The sequence below is a fragment of the Acanthaster planci genome, linkage group LG02 (assembly GCF_054643075.1).
Source record: "Acanthaster planci isolate LZ-2023a linkage group LG02, COTS_SCS, whole genome shotgun sequence".
Taxonomy (NCBI): Eukaryota; Metazoa; Echinodermata; class Asteroidea; order Valvatida; family Acanthasteridae; genus Acanthaster; species Acanthaster planci.
In genome coordinates, this window is record NC_141778.1 from 27,753,060 (window position 1) to 27,772,955 (window position 19,896).

Sequence of the window (19,896 nt, forward strand, 5' to 3'; positions counted from 1 at the left end):
TGACTAAACGAATGCTCTCATATAAGTTAACTTACAAATGTAAGCTAAGCAAATGTACCCTATGGAGGCCAATATCTCCAGAACCCCAAGTCCAACGATAATGAAGAAATCTGGCACAGACCAAACCAAGATATGATATACACAAAAAGAGTTCACTCATCATGTTATCAAGTAATTTTATATTAATTTTGCTTTTATCTCACATTCATTCTTTCTTTTTTTTTCAAATCACCTGGGCAAAAATTTTTTTTAATTACTTTTGCAAGACTTTTGGTCAGCCAAGTTAATGTGTTGGTTGTTTGGGAATTTTGTAAACTCATTATGATGTCAACAAAAGTGTAGTTGTTCCATATATTACGAAAGGTCTAATCAACATGAAATTGACTGAATATACAATGTATAATTTTACTGCTGATCATATGTGTAACGTGATGGTACAATCGGTTAGTTAGACAATTATTTGTCAAATCCAACTGACACCATGGATATAAAGTTCATAAAGAATGTGTTCCTGGGTTTTGTATCTTCATCAGAGTTTAAGAGAGACCCTATTGCATAGGTAGTCCTAGAACAGTGTCTTGATGATGTCACCTCAAGTCCCTTGACACGCCTGCAACATAGAATTCTTCGCAGGACAATACTGGGTGAAACTTAGCATAGATTCATGTCAAGATGCTTTACATGTAAAATTTTGGTAGCGTCATCACAGGACTTTTATACATTGCTATTTTTCCCTATGTCCCATTCTGTTCAACGCATATTCTTAGTAAAACACGTAATTTTGAAGTTCTCTGTGCCCGACTTGTAGTAACAGCAGTTATTATCTACATGTAGTGTAGACATTTTCCTAATGTCCTAACGACACCATCAAAACTTGGCAGTTTTCAAAAGACATACTGGATGAGCCCCCTCCAAATGTGGAAAAGCCAATTATTCTGTCTACGGACAGACAATGCATCTTCTTTTCTATTTACTGTTTTATCTGAATGTCTTACCGTGAATTCCTTGCTTACTAGCTGCAACAACAGCTCCGCTAAAATCAGGATAATATTTGATGATGGGCTGCAAAGCTGCTTCACAGGCACTACTTGGACTCATCCCTTGCTTCATATTCTCCACAGTCCGCAAACTGTAATCCAATTTAACACATAAACTGTGCATCAGATTATATACACCCATGTTACATCCCCAATCATACCTGAACATACATGTACTGTGGCACTGACAACTTTCTCCAAGGTCGCCCCAGCCTCCTGACCAAACCCTTCGGTGAGCCCAGATAAGTGGCTATCCAGGTAAACCTAGGTGGTGAGTCAGTTTGGAGTGCCGTATGCTGCCAGCACGTGCTGCTCAGTCTCTCTTCAGGATGGACACCTAAGGAGACTAACACAGTCTACTGACTGGGGGTGCTGTGTAAACAGCTACTAGCACTGGTAGCTCGCTGCAAGTACACTTTTGCGCTACAAAGCCTCACCCTCATGTTCAGGCCGTCCTCGGTCTTAAAAACTGATACTAACTTAAAAAGTAAAAGATGTGCTTGATCCCTTGATATAACTGCAAATCTTCTTCAGGTAACAACCCAAGGTGGAGGTTGGACAATGAAAAAGAGCTCAACTTGAAGTTCAAGTCATGTAGTCACTTAATACAAAAATAACATGGAAACTAACAGTTCACATGTTTTCTCAAAACAAAAAGGTTTACTTGATTAAAAGGTCAAAAGGTTTACTTGATTAAAGTTTAATACAAAAAAAGGCTCTGAATTTTTAAAAGTGTCACAAAATGATTTCAGTAACTTGAAGCCCAACTTAAATAAAACAGCATATCACCCTTGAGGCCAGGCAACAAAACTTAAGGTTCAGTTCTCAAGGTTCTTGAAACAAGATGAATCACTCTCGATGGTAGCTACTGCATCACAAAACCTGCAGTGAAGTTGACATTGTAGGTTCTCTCAATAACTTCTTTGGAGACTTTCACACCATTCTGGAACCTTGATAGGGTATGCACCTCCTTGACATGACGGACATTGCCAGACAGCATTATTTCTAAGGCAGGGTTGCTGATGGGTACTGGATGATGTTCCCCTCATTTATTCCCACTGATCCTGAAGACTCGGGCAGAGACTGGTTCAAGAGATGAGGTACTGAAAGTAACTTCAGTTGCAGGGTACTTCTTTCAAGGACCCGCCAAAAGCTAAGCTGCGGGGAAGATGCTGCTGCCTCTGCATCACTGCGGAGCACAACATGCAGATCTTTCTTGTCCTCACTGCCATTCTCCTTCCTCGGATTGTGAACCATGGACATCATTCCCTTTGGTTTTCCACCAGATCTGGGTTCAGTGGACTGCAGCTGTTGGCTCAGGCACTGATCAACTAGACATCAAGCCTGGGGAAAGAGAACACTCTGTCACATCCTGTGCCTCCAACCTTTCAGGAGCTGAAGGTTCCGACCACTCCCGGGCAGCCTCTGTTGATGTCTCCCATTCCCTGTTTCAGACTCTTTTACCACTTTCTGTTGTTTTGACTTTGACTTCCCTGGGTCCTGTGTTGTTTCCGGTGCTCGGCGCTTCTCAGGGTGGTCCTGCTGTCACTCCTTATCAGCCTGCTTAGTCCCTCTATTAGTCTTCCCACGTCTGTGTTCCTCTTCAGTTTCAGGGTAGATCTTTGGCAAGCCGTCCAGGGATGATGGATGGTGGTTTTTGTAGTACACCCTTAGGTTATCCTTTCGTATGTAGCCCTGCTCACACTTCAGGCAGTAGAACTGAACCTGCCCCTCAGCTCTATGGCTCGCCATATGTTTGTCAAACCTCATCTCGTTTACGAAAGTGTCTCCACATTCTCTTCAGCTTAGAACTCTCGTTGTATTCCAATCTCTTGGTCTCTGCTTTTCTGTATTCCAGTCTCTGCTTTCTCGTCAGAAATGGTGTATGCCTCCAACCATGTGCTAAAATAATCCCAAATTACAAGAATGTATCGAATCCAGGGAAGGGTCCAACTATATACCCATAGCCACTCGCTCAACAGGAGCCCCAACTAAGTGTTGTTGCAGAGGCGCCCTTGGCTTTTCACTCGGTGACTTCCTCATTGCACATGAGTCGCAATGTTTCACGAAGGATCTGACATCCGCACTCAGGCCTAACCAATGGAACTTAAGGCCTTCCTCACTGGGAGTTGGTCCCATTGCAGCCAGTAATTCTTTGCAGCTGTTAATTTTGGAGAAACAATCTCCTGATCCAGTCGTGTCCCTGACTCTTCCTTAGCTTGAATAAGCCAGGCCATCTGTTCATCCTTAAATTGTGCCTCTCTCCAATCATCTTTAGAGACTTGGGGCTGCATCCCCACTATAATAGTTGGTGGGTTGACATGGATGACAGGACATAGCTTTGACCATACTTTTATTTCTGCTTGGGTGTTATGCTGGCGGTGTTATGCAGTGCGCCCTCTGTTGTCTAATATATATCACATTCCCCCTTTTAAAATGAAAAAAAGGAATGAGGCTGTAGGTAGAAAATGCTATGAAGGTGTAATAGAGCAGAAACAAGAATGGAACTTTCAAAGCTTGTTTTAAACCTATAGAGATGTGTGTGTCTTAAAAAACTTTGATAACAGCCGATTAATAACAAAAGAAATGAACACACTTTGTGACATCTTCACAATCCGGAAGAAAATAAAATCATAGACGTTCAGTTTAGCCTTATATGGTTTAGTAACACCTAAAAACAAAACAAAACAAAAAGAATAAAGTGTGATGCATGACTTCTGCATTTATGTAACAAAAAAGAAATGTTTGAAATCTCGTTACATGTCCAGTGTAGTCATCTGCAAAACACTATTCTGGACACTCTTTTAAATCAAATATGAAAAAAATGAAAACAGGAGAAATGCAGAAATATATATTAACCCTTCGCACCGGGAACCGTTGACAGCCATAGCTTTGTGTGAGGATTAGTGCATACCACACATACATTTTACTCACCATGCAGCTACGGTTTCAATGGGGCCTGCTGCTGGACAGAGCTTTGCATATTGGGCATACCGCAGCCCAGCAGTTGAGGTCAAAAGAATCCCGGTGTTAAGGGGTTAACAAAATGACATTTGAGGATGGAAAGGTTCACGTATGTATCTGTCCACAGTTTAAAGATTCAGTTTGTTTGATGGTCAGATATGTTGACCCGATCCTGTCACAGGGGTGTCTTGTGCATGTCACATGCCTCTTTATCATCAGAGTGAGGGGGGTCAAGAGCAAAGATGATATGCTTTTTTGCAGGGTCAAAATCACGAATATGACAAAGATTGTGGCGGAGTTCATGCCCATTGAGTGTAATGACAACATACGAACGTGGTTGCAAACACTGTTGTTTAATCTGGGCAGGTATTCATAACCCAGTGTTTGGATCCTGGACACAGACAAGCTGACCAGTGTTAAATGACTTCAGATCCTGGGCAAATCTGTGGTGATATGCTCTCTGTTGCGTTTGTCGTTCTTGAAGGCGCTGGTAGACCTGGTTCTTGTGATCCAGTGTGTTTGTGATCACATTAGCCAGATTGGTGAGAAACTTCCGACAACAAAGCAGTTCTGCAGGGCTTGGCAGTTTTTTACTGTCAACTGGGGTGATTCAAAGGCATAAGACAGCCTTGCTGATGTTTTGTCCACTGGTCTTGGCCTTGGCTACTGTGCACTTGACAGTCTGAATCATTCTTTCAACAAAGCCATTTGACTAAGGAAAATGAGGCGACAGTATCTCATGTTGAAATCCCCATTCCTCAGCAAATGCTTTGTAAGCTGTAGATGCAAAATGTGGACCGCTGTCACTGACAATCTTTTCCGGGCACTCCTTGCACAGAAAGGATTTGCTGAATCACATCGAGAACAACACGCTTGTGCAATTCACAGGCATTCCGTGAACTAAAGAAACTAAGAGTCAATCACCATGAGTTATTCATATCCGTCAAAGTGGAACAGATCAGTTCCAAGTATCTGCCACAGTCGAATTGGTAGCTCATGCAGAAGTAATGTCTCTTTACCCTGTGACCACTGATGCTCCTAACAAATTGAACACTAACTGATGATACACTCTATGTCATGATTCAAGCTGAACCAATATAAGTCTTTGGCCAACGCTTTGCTTAAGTTGCACTTTGGTGGCTTTAGCATATAGGTATGCACGGTTGCAGATGTGATGACATGCCATCCCTTCATTAGGATGTCATGGGCTTTCGCGAGCTCATCGCGAAATGACCAATAGGGTCTGAAAGCAGGTAGGAGATAACTCTTCCAATCTGGCCAACTGGGTATGATGAGTTGCTTGAGATCGTCAAGGAGTGGGTCACGTTAAATTTCATGTTTGACATCTGCAAGGTGGTCGGCAGTGAAATGCACAAGGTTTACCTGAATGTCCAGTTTACATGTGTGTACCGTCAGTAGTCGGAGAGCGGGACAAACTGTCAGCAATTGGAACCTTCTTGTCAGGGGAATATTGGAGAGTAAAATTATAGGGCTGAAGGCACATGAGCATTCGCTGGAGACAAGGTGGTGCAGATGTGAGTGGCTTTTGATGGATCATCTGGGGAGGTTTATGACCAGACTCAACACTAAAATGTTTACCATAGACACATGTATGGTAGCGCTCACAGTGCTACCAAAACTTTTGCTAACATTTCTCGCTCAATATTCGCGTATCTTGTTTCAGCTTCACCAAGTGCCTTGGAGGCAAATGTACCTGGCTCACCCTCCTGCAACAGGATTCCACCTAAACCACGGGACGATGCATCAACCTGAATTGTCATGGGCTTGTTAAGGACAAAGTACCACAATGTAAGAGAGTTGCATATCAAATTGTGAACTTTCTCAAAGCACTCTTGGTGGCCTGGAGTCCATACATAGAGTCATTATGAAGCGGCTCACACATATCTCCTGTGTGACTTGCAAAATGCTGGATAAATGGACTGAGATATGTTACCATTCCGAGAAACTCATAAAGCTGTGTCTTGTCAGTAGGAGGTGGCATGGCCTTAATGGCATGAACTTTAGCTGGATCTGGGTGAACACCCTGCACATCATAGTCAATGCCAAAGAATTTTATCCACTTTTCATTGATTGAGCACTTGGTATCTCGAATTTGAGACTGTTGGCAGCTGTGACAGTCATGAGTTGATGAAGGTTCTTGTCATGAGAATGTTTTGAGTCTCCAAAGACAATGATGTCATTAGTGATGCTGAACACACCCTTGCACTGTTTAAGTATCTGGTCCATTCGATGCTGGAAGACATCCTGGCTTACTGCTAGGTCAAACGGCATACATTTGTAGCAACAGCAGTCAAAGGAACTGTTGAATGTCGTCAACAGTGAACTGGTCTCATCTAAATGTATGGACCAGTAACTGCTTAGCGTTCAGTTTGTATGATCTCTTCCACTGTCGGAGACTTGTGATGACAATATTTAAGTACCTTATTGTGGTCTTTAGGGTCCAAAGAAGAATGTGAAGACCTCCTTTTTTGCGCCCACGATGAAGCTAAAACCAATGCTGAGAAAGCCAAAACCGCCACAGACCTTATGACAAGGCTGAAATCTTAACACAGAGAGAGATGGACGGAGATTGTCGAGACAATCGACTTCACTCACTCCAGCCATCGGGCATGGCAGACCATCAACAAGCTCACCTTCCAGGCATCGAAATTAAGACCGTGCCCTATTACTGCAAATGCCATTGCAGCTCAGCTGATCATCAAAAGCAGATTCCATGATACCGATAAATCACTCGCGAAGTAAATGACCTGTGTAGGGCCCCCCAGCACTGACTTCCACCTCTCGGGAGACTTCACCTATGACGAGACGAAGATGGCCATCGAACACCTGAAGCCCAATAAAGCAGCCGGGCCTCACAACATCCACCCTGAGTTCATCTTGCACCAGGGTAGCAAAGCCACAGAGTGGCTTTGTTCTTTCTGTTCCCTTTGCCTCTGTACGTCCAAGCTCCCGAAGATATGGCAACAAGCTAAAATCGTCGCTCTTCCGAAGCCAAACAAGCTGCTGGATGACCCAAAGGGATACCACTTTATCGCCCTCCTCTGCATTTCCATACAAGATCATGGAACACCTCCTCCACACACGCCTTGACCAAGTGACAGACCCCCAACTGCCAAAGGAGCAAGCCGGCTTCCATCAGGGGAAATCAACAGTAGACCAGGTTACCCTCCTCACTCAAGACATCGAGGACTCCTTCCAGACAGGTGAGAAGGTGGGCGCTGTCTTCCTCAACCTCACAACGGCGTACGGCACCGACACCGATGATCCCAGACCAACCCAGGTTTCATCATGGAAATGCTGACCAATGCTGACCAATCGCAGCTTCACCCTCCACACCAGCGACAGCCAACACAGCAGGACTAGACGACTGAAGAATGGCATCCCTCAAGGTTCCGTATTAGCCCTGATGACGTTCAACATCTACACCAACGACCTCCCAGACACGCTGTCTAAGAAGAACGAATACGCAGACGATCTCGCTATCCTGCTGTCTGACAAGAGCTGGGGAACGATCGAAACGGGGCTCACGGCCGACATAACCACTCTATCAACCTACCTGAAGAACTGGCACCTGAAGCTCTCCGTGAGTAAGACCCGGTCCTCTGCATTCCACCTCGACAACAGAGAAGCAAACCACGGGCTCAACATCATGGTTGATAACCACAGTCTACAGTTCCTGACAGCTCCGACATACCTCGGGGTTAAGCTTGATCGCACCCTGACATTCTGCCAACACCTGGAAAACATGTCAGCCAAAATATCGGCCCGAGTTGCCCTGATTTGTCGCTTGGCCAGCGTCACCTAGGGCACCTCAACCAAGATGCTACCCAGGCATTGTCTTTTCCACCGCTGAGTATTGCTCTCCAGTCTGATGCAGGAGCCCTCATACCAAGAAGCTGGACAAGACACTCAATACTGCCTTACTCAAAGTCTCTGGCTGCCTGTGTGCAATGCCGGTCAACCATCTTACCAATCCTAGCCGGCATTGCTTCACCAACCCTACGTCGCGAAGCAGCCATCCTGGCTCTGTCTCCCAAGGCCATAAACAACAAGGACCACCTCCTCCATAAGACTGTCATGGACTCTCCAAAAAGTGCACACCTGAAGTCTCGACGTCCCTTTGCAGAGCACGCCCGTCAGCTGCTAAACGCTTCATCGGAGGACGTCTCAAAAACAGTATGGCTTAAACACTGTTGGTCAGCAGAGTGGCAGGCAGCAGACCGCTCCAGGCTTCATAGGTTCGTTAAGGGTGCTAGATGAACTACCAGGTGAGGACCTGCCGCGTAGGCAATAGACAATACTTAACCGTCTCAGAACTGGCATCGGCCACTTCACGGCTATCATGAAAGGATGGGGGCTAAGGGACTCCGCTGCACGTGACTGTGGACACCCCGAACAGACAGCCAATCACATCATCGAGTCCTGCCCTTTATATCGGCAACCCAATGGTGTACCTGGCATAACTACCCTGGACGACAATACACAGGTATTGCTTCACACCACTGAGCTGAATATCTGAGAATGAGACACTCTGGCAGCATACAAAAGAAGAAGAAGGGTCTAAACAGACTTGTAACTGACCATTAGCTTTACGCGAAATGGCAATGCTACTGACCCAATGAGTAGGCTCAGGTACACTGCGGATTATCCCCTGCGCTTCCATACTGTCCAGTTCTGCCTTAAGCTCATTGCGAATATGGATAGAGCACTTACATGGAGCAAGTACAAGAGGTTGTGTATCATCTCAAAGTACAATGTGATACGCACTGGAAAATTGCCAAGTGTATCAAACTGTCCTAGGTACACCAAAATGAGATCCTGGACTGAATGGATCGGTGGGTGCTGTGGGGCACTGTCTTTATTACCTTGTGCATGTGACTCAACGGAACAGTTCAATGCACCAATATTCAACTGGAGAGCTTTGTGCACACCAATGATAACCGGACCATCGGTCTTGCAAACATGAAAAACAGTATCATGCCATTCTGACTTGGCAAGTTTGCATGGTAGAGTCACTATGCCATACTGCTTTATTTCTGTGCCATTGTATACTTTGAGAACAGCATTAGAGTTAGCAAGGTGTCCTTTCGCAGGAAATCCATCAGGAGTCAAGTTACATGGGTATATGTCAACCTTTGCATACAAATTGATGATACAGCATTCTTTGTCTTGTCGCAGTGTGACATATGCGTAGGCCTGATTGCGATCACGTGCGTCAGGACAAATGTTGGTTATGACATTATCAATAGTAATTAATTTGGGAGTTTTTTGCCCTGCCCGATGTGTATTATAACACTGTATACTCAGTGTTTGCCCCCGAAGGCTTGTGAAAAAAACACAAGCGTACTCGGGTGGAACTCAAACCCATGACCTCCTGCTTACTAGTGCGGACATCTTAACCACTCAACCACCAAGCTTGCCAGTGTCAGCTGGCTGGTTTGAGTCAGCTGTAGCAGCGGGTACCTCAAGCAACTGTTTTCAAGGATGGATTTGCCCTGGGGAGATTAATTTGGGATTTTCTGCCATGCTTGACATGTATTATATAACACTGTATACTCAGTGTTTACCCCCGAAGGATTGTGAAAAAAAACACAGGCGTACTCCAGTCAGACTTGAACCCACGACTTCCTGCTTACTAGTGCAGACATCTTAAAGACCAGACCACTGAGCTCGCTGGTGTCAGCTGGCTGGTTTGAATCAGAAGTAGCAGCAGGTATCGTGAGAAACTGAACATAAAGTGGTATAATACACATCAGGCAGGCAAAAAATCCAAAATTAATTAACATCTCCCCTTGAAAACAATATATCAAGGTTAAGTTGCTCAAATGGAATATCAGTGTCCCGATTGTCAAAGGATGCACCTTCAGTAAGTAAGTGCATGTTGCATTGAGGTGGTTGAGCACTGTGTTGTTGAAACTTTGACTGCCACTGTGAGTGACAGCGATTATCTCTGGGACTATGCTTGCGTTGTCAACCAGATTGCTGTTGTGATCGAAACATTTCTCCAATGGTTACATTTTCCACAGTTAACACAGGAAGTGTAGTAAAATGCGATGTTTGATTCGAATGAATCGGGCAAGGGTCTCCTTCCAGTAAAAGAATAAGAACAACAACCACAGTAGAGACATAGGCCATACACACAGTTACAGCTAAAAATCAACGATCGGTCGGTGGGTCGGTTGGTTGCTTGTTTCAGTGAACTGCCACTGAGGCCACTAGGATTCCAGTCAAGTATGTTGGATTTCATGTGATTATCACCCCCAATCATTCGGCCAGTAGCTGGTGCAGCCCTCTAACTCACTCTTCTGCCATTGCCATTCTTTGTCTTAATATTCAATCCTGTATCCATGCAGCTTAAGGCACACAACCTGAACATCCAGGCTCCTATTTTTAAGCACAACAATGCTTCACGAGCAACGCGCTAATTTGCTATTGGTCGCTCATGAGCTGGGGACACCAAACTTTCTCTCCACGGTTACAGTGTACTATATTTAGCCCAGCCCTGTCCCTTTGATCCTAAAAGCCTTTACAATAACAACTTTAAGTGCAGTGCAGTGTATACATGTACATATAATTACGCATTGAAGTCGTTTCCCTACATGTAATGTTGTAGGCAGGACAAAATTCACGAGGTTTGAAGGGGTGTTGCCTGCCACATTTCCTGCATGTGCAACGACGATGTTCTGCGTTAACTACTAAAGCACCATGATGAACATGGTTGAGCTGTTCCATGTGTGACATGATGCTTCATGTGTACGAGCTACATCCAAGCACCGATCATTGGTCAAGGTGTCATCATAAGCCAATAGTTCCTTCTGTAGATCTGGGTGACGTGTTCCAGCAATAAATTGTTCGATAATCTTGTTTGAGCGGCCTTCCATCCCTTTGGCAGCAGGTCCCTCTGGGCCCTCACTGATAGCATCAGGGGAGACCACTGTTTCGGATCCCACACAGTTTAAGGTGGTTTACTCCCAGTCACCAGTGTTGGCTGTAGCTTCTAAAAAGTGCAGCACGGATAGCCCCTTCACCTCTTCCAACAGTGTCAGCACTAGTTTCCCCGGGCTCCAACCCGTCCGTGGCTACCCCTTTTGAATCTGGAAGTTGGGGTGAGTGCAACAGTGTTAGTGAGCATTTAGCCTTAGAGCAGCTATCCCAGATAGGTGTTGATCTTCCTTTGTTGTGCTGAAGTCAGTGTTCCACTTGTGGCTGAAAAAAAGAAGGGTCAACACAGATTCTTACATGTTCGGGTCTAGAAATTGCCAGCGTTAGAGCACAAGTGCATGTTCCGCTGGCTAAACTTACAGTGACCTGCAAGCAAATTCATGCAGCATTAGCACACCGCAAGATCAGTCTATGAACCATTCAGTCCTTGGTGGTATCGTTACAATTTTTGTGCCGAGCAGTTGCACCTGGGCGAGCACATCTGTTGTGCCTGATTGCACTGTCTTGCGGCCTGAAGCAGCCGCTTTCCTTAAATGCACGGCTCGATTTGCTCCTGTAGCTTGAGTTTCTGACTTCATGGGATTTTGTTTTTACTGAGATCAAATAGGAGAACTCATCAACCCTTCATTTATATTTGGATGCAGCTGCCAGTGTCGGTTTTGGTGCATACTTAGATAGCAGATGGGTTCATCTTCTGAGAAGTGGCCCCTCACGCTGAGGCACATATGACACCGTTACCGGCTGTCCTTCTCAAGTGGTAGACACCTTGTCAACTGCCTGCTGCAGACGGCTTTAGCACCCACAGAGTACACTCCAGCACTTGGAATCTGTTTTGTCATTTCTGCCACCTGCAGATGTTGAACACAGGTCGCCCAGCTGACGCTGATGACATCTGTCATTTTATTGCATGGCTTTCTGTTCGCAATTACGCTGCATCCACGAGTAACACGTATGTAGCCGCCACTGGCTACTACCATCAGCTGCACAGTTTTGATGATCCCAATGGGGGAACTGTTCGTATCCAAGTTGCTGGAAGGGTTTCAGTGGAATTGCCCTTCCTTTGATGGCAGGGAGCCTGTGTCGGTGACCTTGCTCACTACTATGATCTGATCATTGCCAGCTGTGTGTGCATCTTCTTTTGAATGCAGTGTGTATTCGATCGCCTTTTCGTTGGTACTTCTTGTTTCTTACACTTAGGGGAATTTGCAGCCGATTCTCGGCACTATATCTCAGAATCAGTGCTCTGTGCTTCGGGTGTAGCAATGAAGTACGTTGACGGTCTGCCAGCAAGTGTACACATTAGTCTTAGACAAGCCAAAAACAATCAGTGTGGCCCCCCTCAGGTTTTCAGTGTTTCATCTTCACTTGATAGCAGTATTTGCACGGTGGCTACTTTAAACAGATTCTTAGGGATGCGCCTGTCGGTTCCACAACTTTGTTTTGCCATTTAGGTGGGGAGCCCCTCACTCATTATCAGTTCAATGGGATGCTACAGCAAGTCCTCAATTTTGTGCATGTTCGTGATGACCATATCTGCAGCTGCACGGTCTTCAAATCCCAGTCAGTGTCCTAAATAACATGTCTTTGCCCGATACTTTATTTACCAATGTTCACTCGCATCATTCATTCAAGTTGAGTTTTAGTTCTGGGCGACTCCCTCTTTTGATGGCCATCTGGGGTTCAACGATAACATTGAGGTCCAGTGGGAAGGCAAGAGTGGTGCTGGCTTAGGGGACATATTTACTATGCTGTCCGGAAGGAAGATGGCTGATCCATCAGTTTTAATACTGCACATAGGCACAAATGACCTTATGCATATTGATGCATTTTCAATGCGCCAATGCATCTTGTTATTGCTGAACACCTGTATACGTCATTTTCCTCAGACATGCTTAGTTTGGTCAAAAATATTACAATGCTTATTCTATTTTGGCACAAATGCACAAAACTCAATGGAGAGCAAGGTATTGAATCAGAGGAACATGGCGGCTGATGAGTAAGACGTCTTATGTCTAAGCTCTACAAATTTGATGGCCAAACTCCAGCTGTAATAAGTCCATGCCCACCAAACTTTCATTTTTGTCTTCGTCATCTACTGGTGATTATCTACTGCTGCCTCATATACAATTGGGTCTTGACAATGCCACAAAAATGGCAAAATCTACTTGCGACGATGAGTCGTCTTCGACTCAGTCACTGATGTCTTCAAACCCTACCGAAGGAGCATATGTTTCTGATACAAGGATGGATCAGTTTGAACACTTCGTTCAACAAGCACTTAACGAGATTCAGGTGGACTTAGGTAACTGAATCAAAAAGCTGGAAGAGAATATCAACAAGTCCATTGAATTCCAAAGCAAGTGCATCAATGCCTTGAAGCCAAGATGAAGCTTTTCGATGGAGTGGCTATTCGCTTAGCTACAGCTGAAAAGTCTATGGCTAACCATTCCGAACAGCTTCAACATGGCAGGAGTGATACGGGAACATGCTCACCGTGATGGCCCAAAGCTGGAAGGCAAGCCACAGCACCTCTTGATAAAACTCAATTGCTGCCAAGATAAAAATCAAGATTCTGCAGCAACAATGCCCAGCACTTAGCAACGACCTGTATTATTGCACTGACAACCTAACCAAGATCGATCTCCAAGAAAAGAGGAAATGGTCTACACAAGTTGCAGCTGCCTACAAAGATGGCAAGAAATACTGCTTTGTGGCCGGCAAGTGGAGGGAGGCTAATGGTTCATTGGCCCACTTCTATCGTTAACCTTAACCCACTGATTTGATGCCGTTTCAAGGCTTCCTCACACTCACCACCTCCATCCAGTTCTCAACTTGTTGCAGTCATCAGTAGTAACCTTGGCTTCTACACAGCGAACTTTTTTTTCATTTGCTATTATTTACCTTATAATTTATCTTATTTATCTATATTTTGCTTCCACTGGTATTTTTGTACACTATTCTGTTGTCCAGTGTTGATTGGTTTAAATTTGTCTCACGTTGCTCTGTAAGGCCTTATTATTATGATTATTATTATTTGACATCTTTTCTGTTATTTTGGCTTTTCTTGTCAACAAATTTATATTTTATCCATGTTTCTAGTTTGGTTGATTTATTCATTTACATATTTTACTACCCATGAGTACCTGCCCACTTAACTGTTCATTGCCGATTGTGAATAATGTTTTGTTATCCTCTACAAGGTTTATATTAGATTGTAATTGTGTTATCCAGGTTCTTTTCGGCTGCATATTTCTCATGTAAAGTTTTGTTGCTTGTTTGCGTTTTCCTTTATTTGCCAGTTTGGCTTACTTTACCTACTACTTATTCAAGCTCAGGTCACACGTCAAAATCCACCTTTGTTACTGTATCTTTTTTTTTTTTCTGCTGTATTATAATTTTCATTTGTTAATTGATTTTTGTTTTAGTTACTGTGTATTTGTTTTGCCACACAGCATGTTTTCTCATTTTACTGCTGATGACTGTGATAATATCTTTGACAATGGTTCATGTTTAGAAAGTGACACTTTTAATGACTTACATCTTCCTCAAGCAGGCTGCTTTTTCATTTTCTATATGAATTCCAGGAGACTCGGTAGAGACTTCCATGATATTCAAGACTACTAGTCCACTTTGGAGTTCCCGTTTTCCATCTATGGATTCACTGAAACGTGGTTCAGAGGATCTCCCCCTCCGTACATTACAATGCCCGATCACACTTTGGTCCATACCTCACGTTCAAAGAAAGTTTGAGGGTGAGCGGCTATGTTTGTTAACTCTCTGAATTTTTGAGTTCAGGAGGACCTAATGCTCTTAGTGACGACTATGAGTGTATATTCATTGAAATTGAGCATCACTCTTCTCGTAATCTGATAATAGGATGTGTCTACAGGGCTCCATGGAACTTCCTAATTAATAATTTCCAGCAGTGTTTTGACTTTTGTTTGAATATTATAGCTATAGAGAGGAAACTGTGCTACTTAATGGGGGATTATAACCTGAATCTTTTGAAATATAAAACCCAGGGTAGATGAGAGGAAAATTTCCAAAGGCAAGAAAATTAACCCTGCTCAGCCGCAGTTGGTGTATGCACACAAGAAACAGTCAACGTACGGGGTATACCAACTGCTACACGTGACATTACATGATGAGTAATGTGGAGAGGGCTTGCCCCCGACAAAAGGCCGGGCGGATGGACTGAGCGGGCAGAGACGAGGAGTAAGCCCGTAGGCAAGCAGTACAATGGCAGGGACAACCAACCAATGCCACAAGCATTCGTGGAACCCTGCAAGTCAAAGCAAGTTGCCTGTGCCACCTGTTTGACGGACTCGCTTACGCCCCAGACGGCCAGTAGAGGGGCATAGATGGGCCGGTACATTGCTGGGTGCTGGACGACGGCCCACAGGGAACGTTTCAGATGCTAAGATTGCCCAATCGGCGCTACCGGACCGGACGGTGAGCCGAGCCGCGCCAGCTGAAAAACCGTTACGACTATGAGTCACCCAATAGCCCTCCCGTGGGCAGACTCTGCCATGCCCCAGAAGGCCAGTAGGGATGCGTACACAGACCAAAAATGCTCCAAGCTCGAAGAAGGCCCATGGGTGTGGAGCTGATCGACCGGATGTATCACCCCAAGGGTGGGGACAGGCCAAGAGACTGCTGCAAGTCGTGAAGTAACTCGAAGAGCAAACTCACAATGCGGGTATTGCACGGTTGTACCCCGAATCAACCGAAAGGAAGGAAACAGTAAAACTATGCACTGTCCTATTTCCCAGGTTAGCAAGGACCGAAACCGCTGCACAAATGTCCAACCACGTGATCCTGGGCCCGTGAATTGGCAAATTACTGTACTCGGAGGGGGGTTAGAAGCACAACTCTAAAAATTTCCCTCTCTAGAGTTTAATGTGAAACACAGAAAGAGAGAGAAACACAGCCAAATAAAAAAGCTGAAATTTGCAGCGAAAAACCAGTTGAAATATGAACAAAGAAACCCTGACTAACGAGACAACAGCTCTCAAGATATTGTTTTTTTGGGTTTTTTGTTTTGAGAATTAAAATGTACAAAATGCCACAACTAATCAAGGTATATACAGAAAAAAAATAAGCAGAATAAATAGACAAATGAATACAATTTTATTCTGAATCAAGAAATATATACAAGAAACAAACAGCACCACCTAGGCGGTAACAAAAGGTTAAGGTTAACAAAAACTAAAGCCTGCCACCTTGAGCAAGACTAAAAGGAATGGCAAAAATCAAAATAAATAAAGGGGAAACAGGAACTGTCTTGCTGTTCACAAGAACGACAATGGACAGACAAAAAAATGACAATTAAACCACAAGAAGGGAAGGAAAAACTCTTGAAAATTTTGGAGCCGGACATAAACACATCCGATAGAAATGGTGCTAAGAAAAAGAGGAAGAAGATGATGGCTGCCTTCGCGGGAGTCGAGCGAGTGAGGGGAACACTGCTGGTGATCAAGAATTTAGCGAATGGAAGTAATGGACTAGGAAATAATACATATGTATTGGTAATCTGCGTAGGTTGCAGGCAGGAGACATGATATTTTATTTTTCGAATAATGGGTATTTTAATGTTTTTTATAATTTCTAGTTTTTGTGTAAATCAACATTTTTAGTCTTCTGACTTGCTGTCTAACCAGAAACAAATAGACAACAAATTTATCTTCATAAAATCAGCATGAGAGATATGAGACAAATTCTGTCCATAACCAACTGGGCCAATTTCAGCAATATATAAGATCAAATGTTGTATTTGTGTTGGGTTGATGACGTAACAGGGAGAAAGGCACAACAGGTCTGCATGAAGATGCACATATACTGGCATCGTTGCAGCCCAAATGCATTAAAACAAGATTTGATGATGTGTAGAAAATTCACAATATTATACAATAACCACTTTCTGCCAGGTGGCTTGAAAAATGCAGTGCACATAATCAGGATTTTTTCAAGATTTTCAGTTTCCAAATTTCTTCAAAAATTTACATTTCAATAAATGGACATTTACACCCATATGAATTACTCTCTAGTGGCCACTCTAGTCTGACAGACAAAATCTATTGACACTTGAATATTTCAGCCAGGCCTGCAGTCTTGTAAAAAGAGCCCAGATTGTGCGGTGTTATGTAACTTTCTTTTGTTCATGAACCTGGCACAGTGTGCTGCTGACCTCTTTTAAATAGGGGCCAGATTAGCATGCAGTGGTGCTGTGTGGCTCATCGCTGCGGTGGTGGAGCGCATATGTCCCAGATGGTAATCCACTCGCAGTAAGTGTCCCAAACGGTGGTATACTCTTTCAAAACAAGGCTGGATTATCTCCACTATTAAGAGTGAAAAAATGTCGGTAATGCCCAGCAGCCTGGTCTTTTGTTCCGAGAACGGTCCAGTTCCCTTTGTCCAATTTCGGAGACCCCGGCCACACATATACACACATGGTGCCTGAAACCAGGCTTCCCAGCAGGAAGTGGTTAATCTGCAAGATGCGTAAACCTAAAATCTTACTCTTAGCTGGTCAAAATAATTGTGAGATTTGTTCCAAAATGAAGGAATATGAGATGTGGAAGCTAGAGATGAAAGTAATTTGCATGGCATACAATTGTATGTGTGTGTGCGCTCATGTTCACGCGCAGTGGCAACAGGCTATTCAGCTTCATAGAATAACACGGTCAATGTAGGAGTACTTGGACCTGAATCTTTGGCTGAATCGTTGCCTACCTTAAATGTGTGTACAACTGAACCTTTTTCTGGGGAAAAAAATCAACCCACGTGTATACTAGTTTGCCAAGTCTATAACTTTCAATGTGTCGAAAAAAAGAGATAAACACGTATCGGATTGTTCTCGTGAAAGTGAGTGGATTCAATTCCTATGAGAGTAACTATAATTTACGCGTAGATAAATGAGGACGACGGCACAGAACCTGTCAGTCTTTAGGGGCTGCTGTGGTGGTCCCAAACCTGGCGATGGTCCAGCAGCACAACATCACACACCAGCAGCTGCAACACAGCACAAAGAGTCGACGAAGCTTCGCTCAAAATTTTCAAGTTTTTAAAATTTCAACTTTTTTAAACATTTTCTTGACTCACCAACCCCCAATTTCAATTTAAAATAATTGATTTTTCTCCTGGTACATTGTACTGTACATGCATTTGATATAAAATAAATACATGCAAAAATCTATAATGCAACACAGTGCGACAACATGGCAGAATTACAATAAATGTGCAGGTGAAAGATACAAGTTCTTCAGTGACGGCGTGGTGAAGCTGTTGGTCTTCCCCTTTTGCACAGGTGCCCTGCAGATTTCTTATGCTTCATTAGTTGGTATGATGTAGCAACTGCCAAATTACAGTCCGGGAACCCACAGATGTGACTCTGATTTGGCTGTTTTCTGGATCATGGAGCTAAGTGGTAAATGGGGTTTTGTCTGTCACGGGAGGTACTTGAAAAAACTCTGGGCAGGAGTCGCAGAGGAGAGGGTTATTGGAGGTGACCGAGATGGGCAATTGGTGCAGACAAACTGGCATAATCTGAGGTGGTTTCAAGATACATGTATGTGTGGTAACTGTTCGGAAGAAGATTGCTGAAGGTGGGGGTGGGGAAGCCATGTTGGTGCAGGTAATTGCATGTTTGGCTGCGAGGCTGATCGCCACAGTAGTTGCATGATTTTTCAGTGCATTTCATGAAAGTCAGAGCATGTGGAATGTCTTTTCAGCATCACATGACATTCGTGCTCATTGAGCCGTTACGTAATGCATAGCGTTCTTTGTGCTATTCATCCTATATAAGTGCTGCATTTGCAATTCTGGTTTCTTCTTGGTTTGAGCACCTGAAGCAGGCCCTAGACACTCTACAGCAGCGCCAAAAGCTGATCAAATTGGCGGACAGATCAACCTCTCGGGTGGGCAACAGTGAGAGTATGTGACAGACAACCTCCCAGATGATTCAGACGATGAAAAGCGGCTACACAAGGCCGAGAAGTCAGCAGCAGCCAAAAAAGCAGAGAGTGCCAAGAAGTTTAAAAACAAGTCCAAGTCCCACGCATCTCCGTTTTCTACCAGTAATTTTGGCCGGTATAGTTTTCGCCGCTACGTTCCCACCCCAACCGGGCTTACAGCTTACGGCTTCAACAACAGGATCTGCTATCAGTGTAGCATTAGTGGCAACGTCCGACCTAATTGTCCCTCTCTGCAGGCCCAGCAGCAAACCGGCATTGCCCCCAAGAACCCAAGTGCCCAATAGACCATCAACCAGTCATTCTCCAGGTACCACACTGTCTTCAAATGCTCAAGCCCATGGTGAACAGGCAAATATTTCGGGCAGGCAGAACTTTATTAATTTGGACAATGCCGTCACAATCGAGCTCGGCGTTGTCGGCCGCTGTTTGCCCGAGCACAATCTACCACCCTCACCAGGATCAAGAACGTTTTTTAACCCGATCAACCAGCAATCCAATGACTCGAGTCTGCCTGAAAATACCTTATCATAAGGCAGATTGGGAGGCAAGACCAACCCTGGTCACCACAGTTCCTGAAGGAGTCAAAGGCAGATTAAAACCTTGTTTATCATTTTGGATTAATGACCTGAAAGCAAACCAGCTAGTTACCGAAACGATAAGTTTGGGCTATAGATCCAGTTTAGATAATCCAGTTTTCATTAAGTCAGCTATTCAGGAGTTGCTACATAAAGGTTGTGTCATTGAGGTTGAATCTAAGCCACATTGCTGCAACCCTTTGACGTTTGCAGAGGGAAAGAAATTACGTTTGGTTTGGGATCTTCATCACACAAACAAATTTGTCGCCAAAATAGAATTCAAATACAAAGATCTCGACAGCACTGCCCAAGTCCTGGATAAGAATCAATTTTGTCCTTTGATTTTGAAGCCGGTTACCACCACATTGACATATACCCTCCACA

General features: G+C 44.1%; 1 protein-coding gene across 1 annotated transcript in view; it reads right to left on the reverse strand.

Moving 5' to 3' along the window:
- LOC147800096 (N(4)-(Beta-N-acetylglucosaminyl)-L-asparaginase-like) overlaps positions 1 to 19,896 on the reverse strand; it is a gene marked incomplete at its 5' end in the record, with an annotated part of 88,190 nt that overhangs the window by 12,902 nt on the left and 55,392 nt on the right. The window contains one exon of the mRNA XM_087129687.1: positions 996 to 1,129. Within this exon, the coding sequence (XP_086985813.1) occupies positions 996 to 1,129 (134 nt within the window). The remainder of the gene's footprint in view (positions 1 to 995; positions 1,130 to 19,896) is intronic.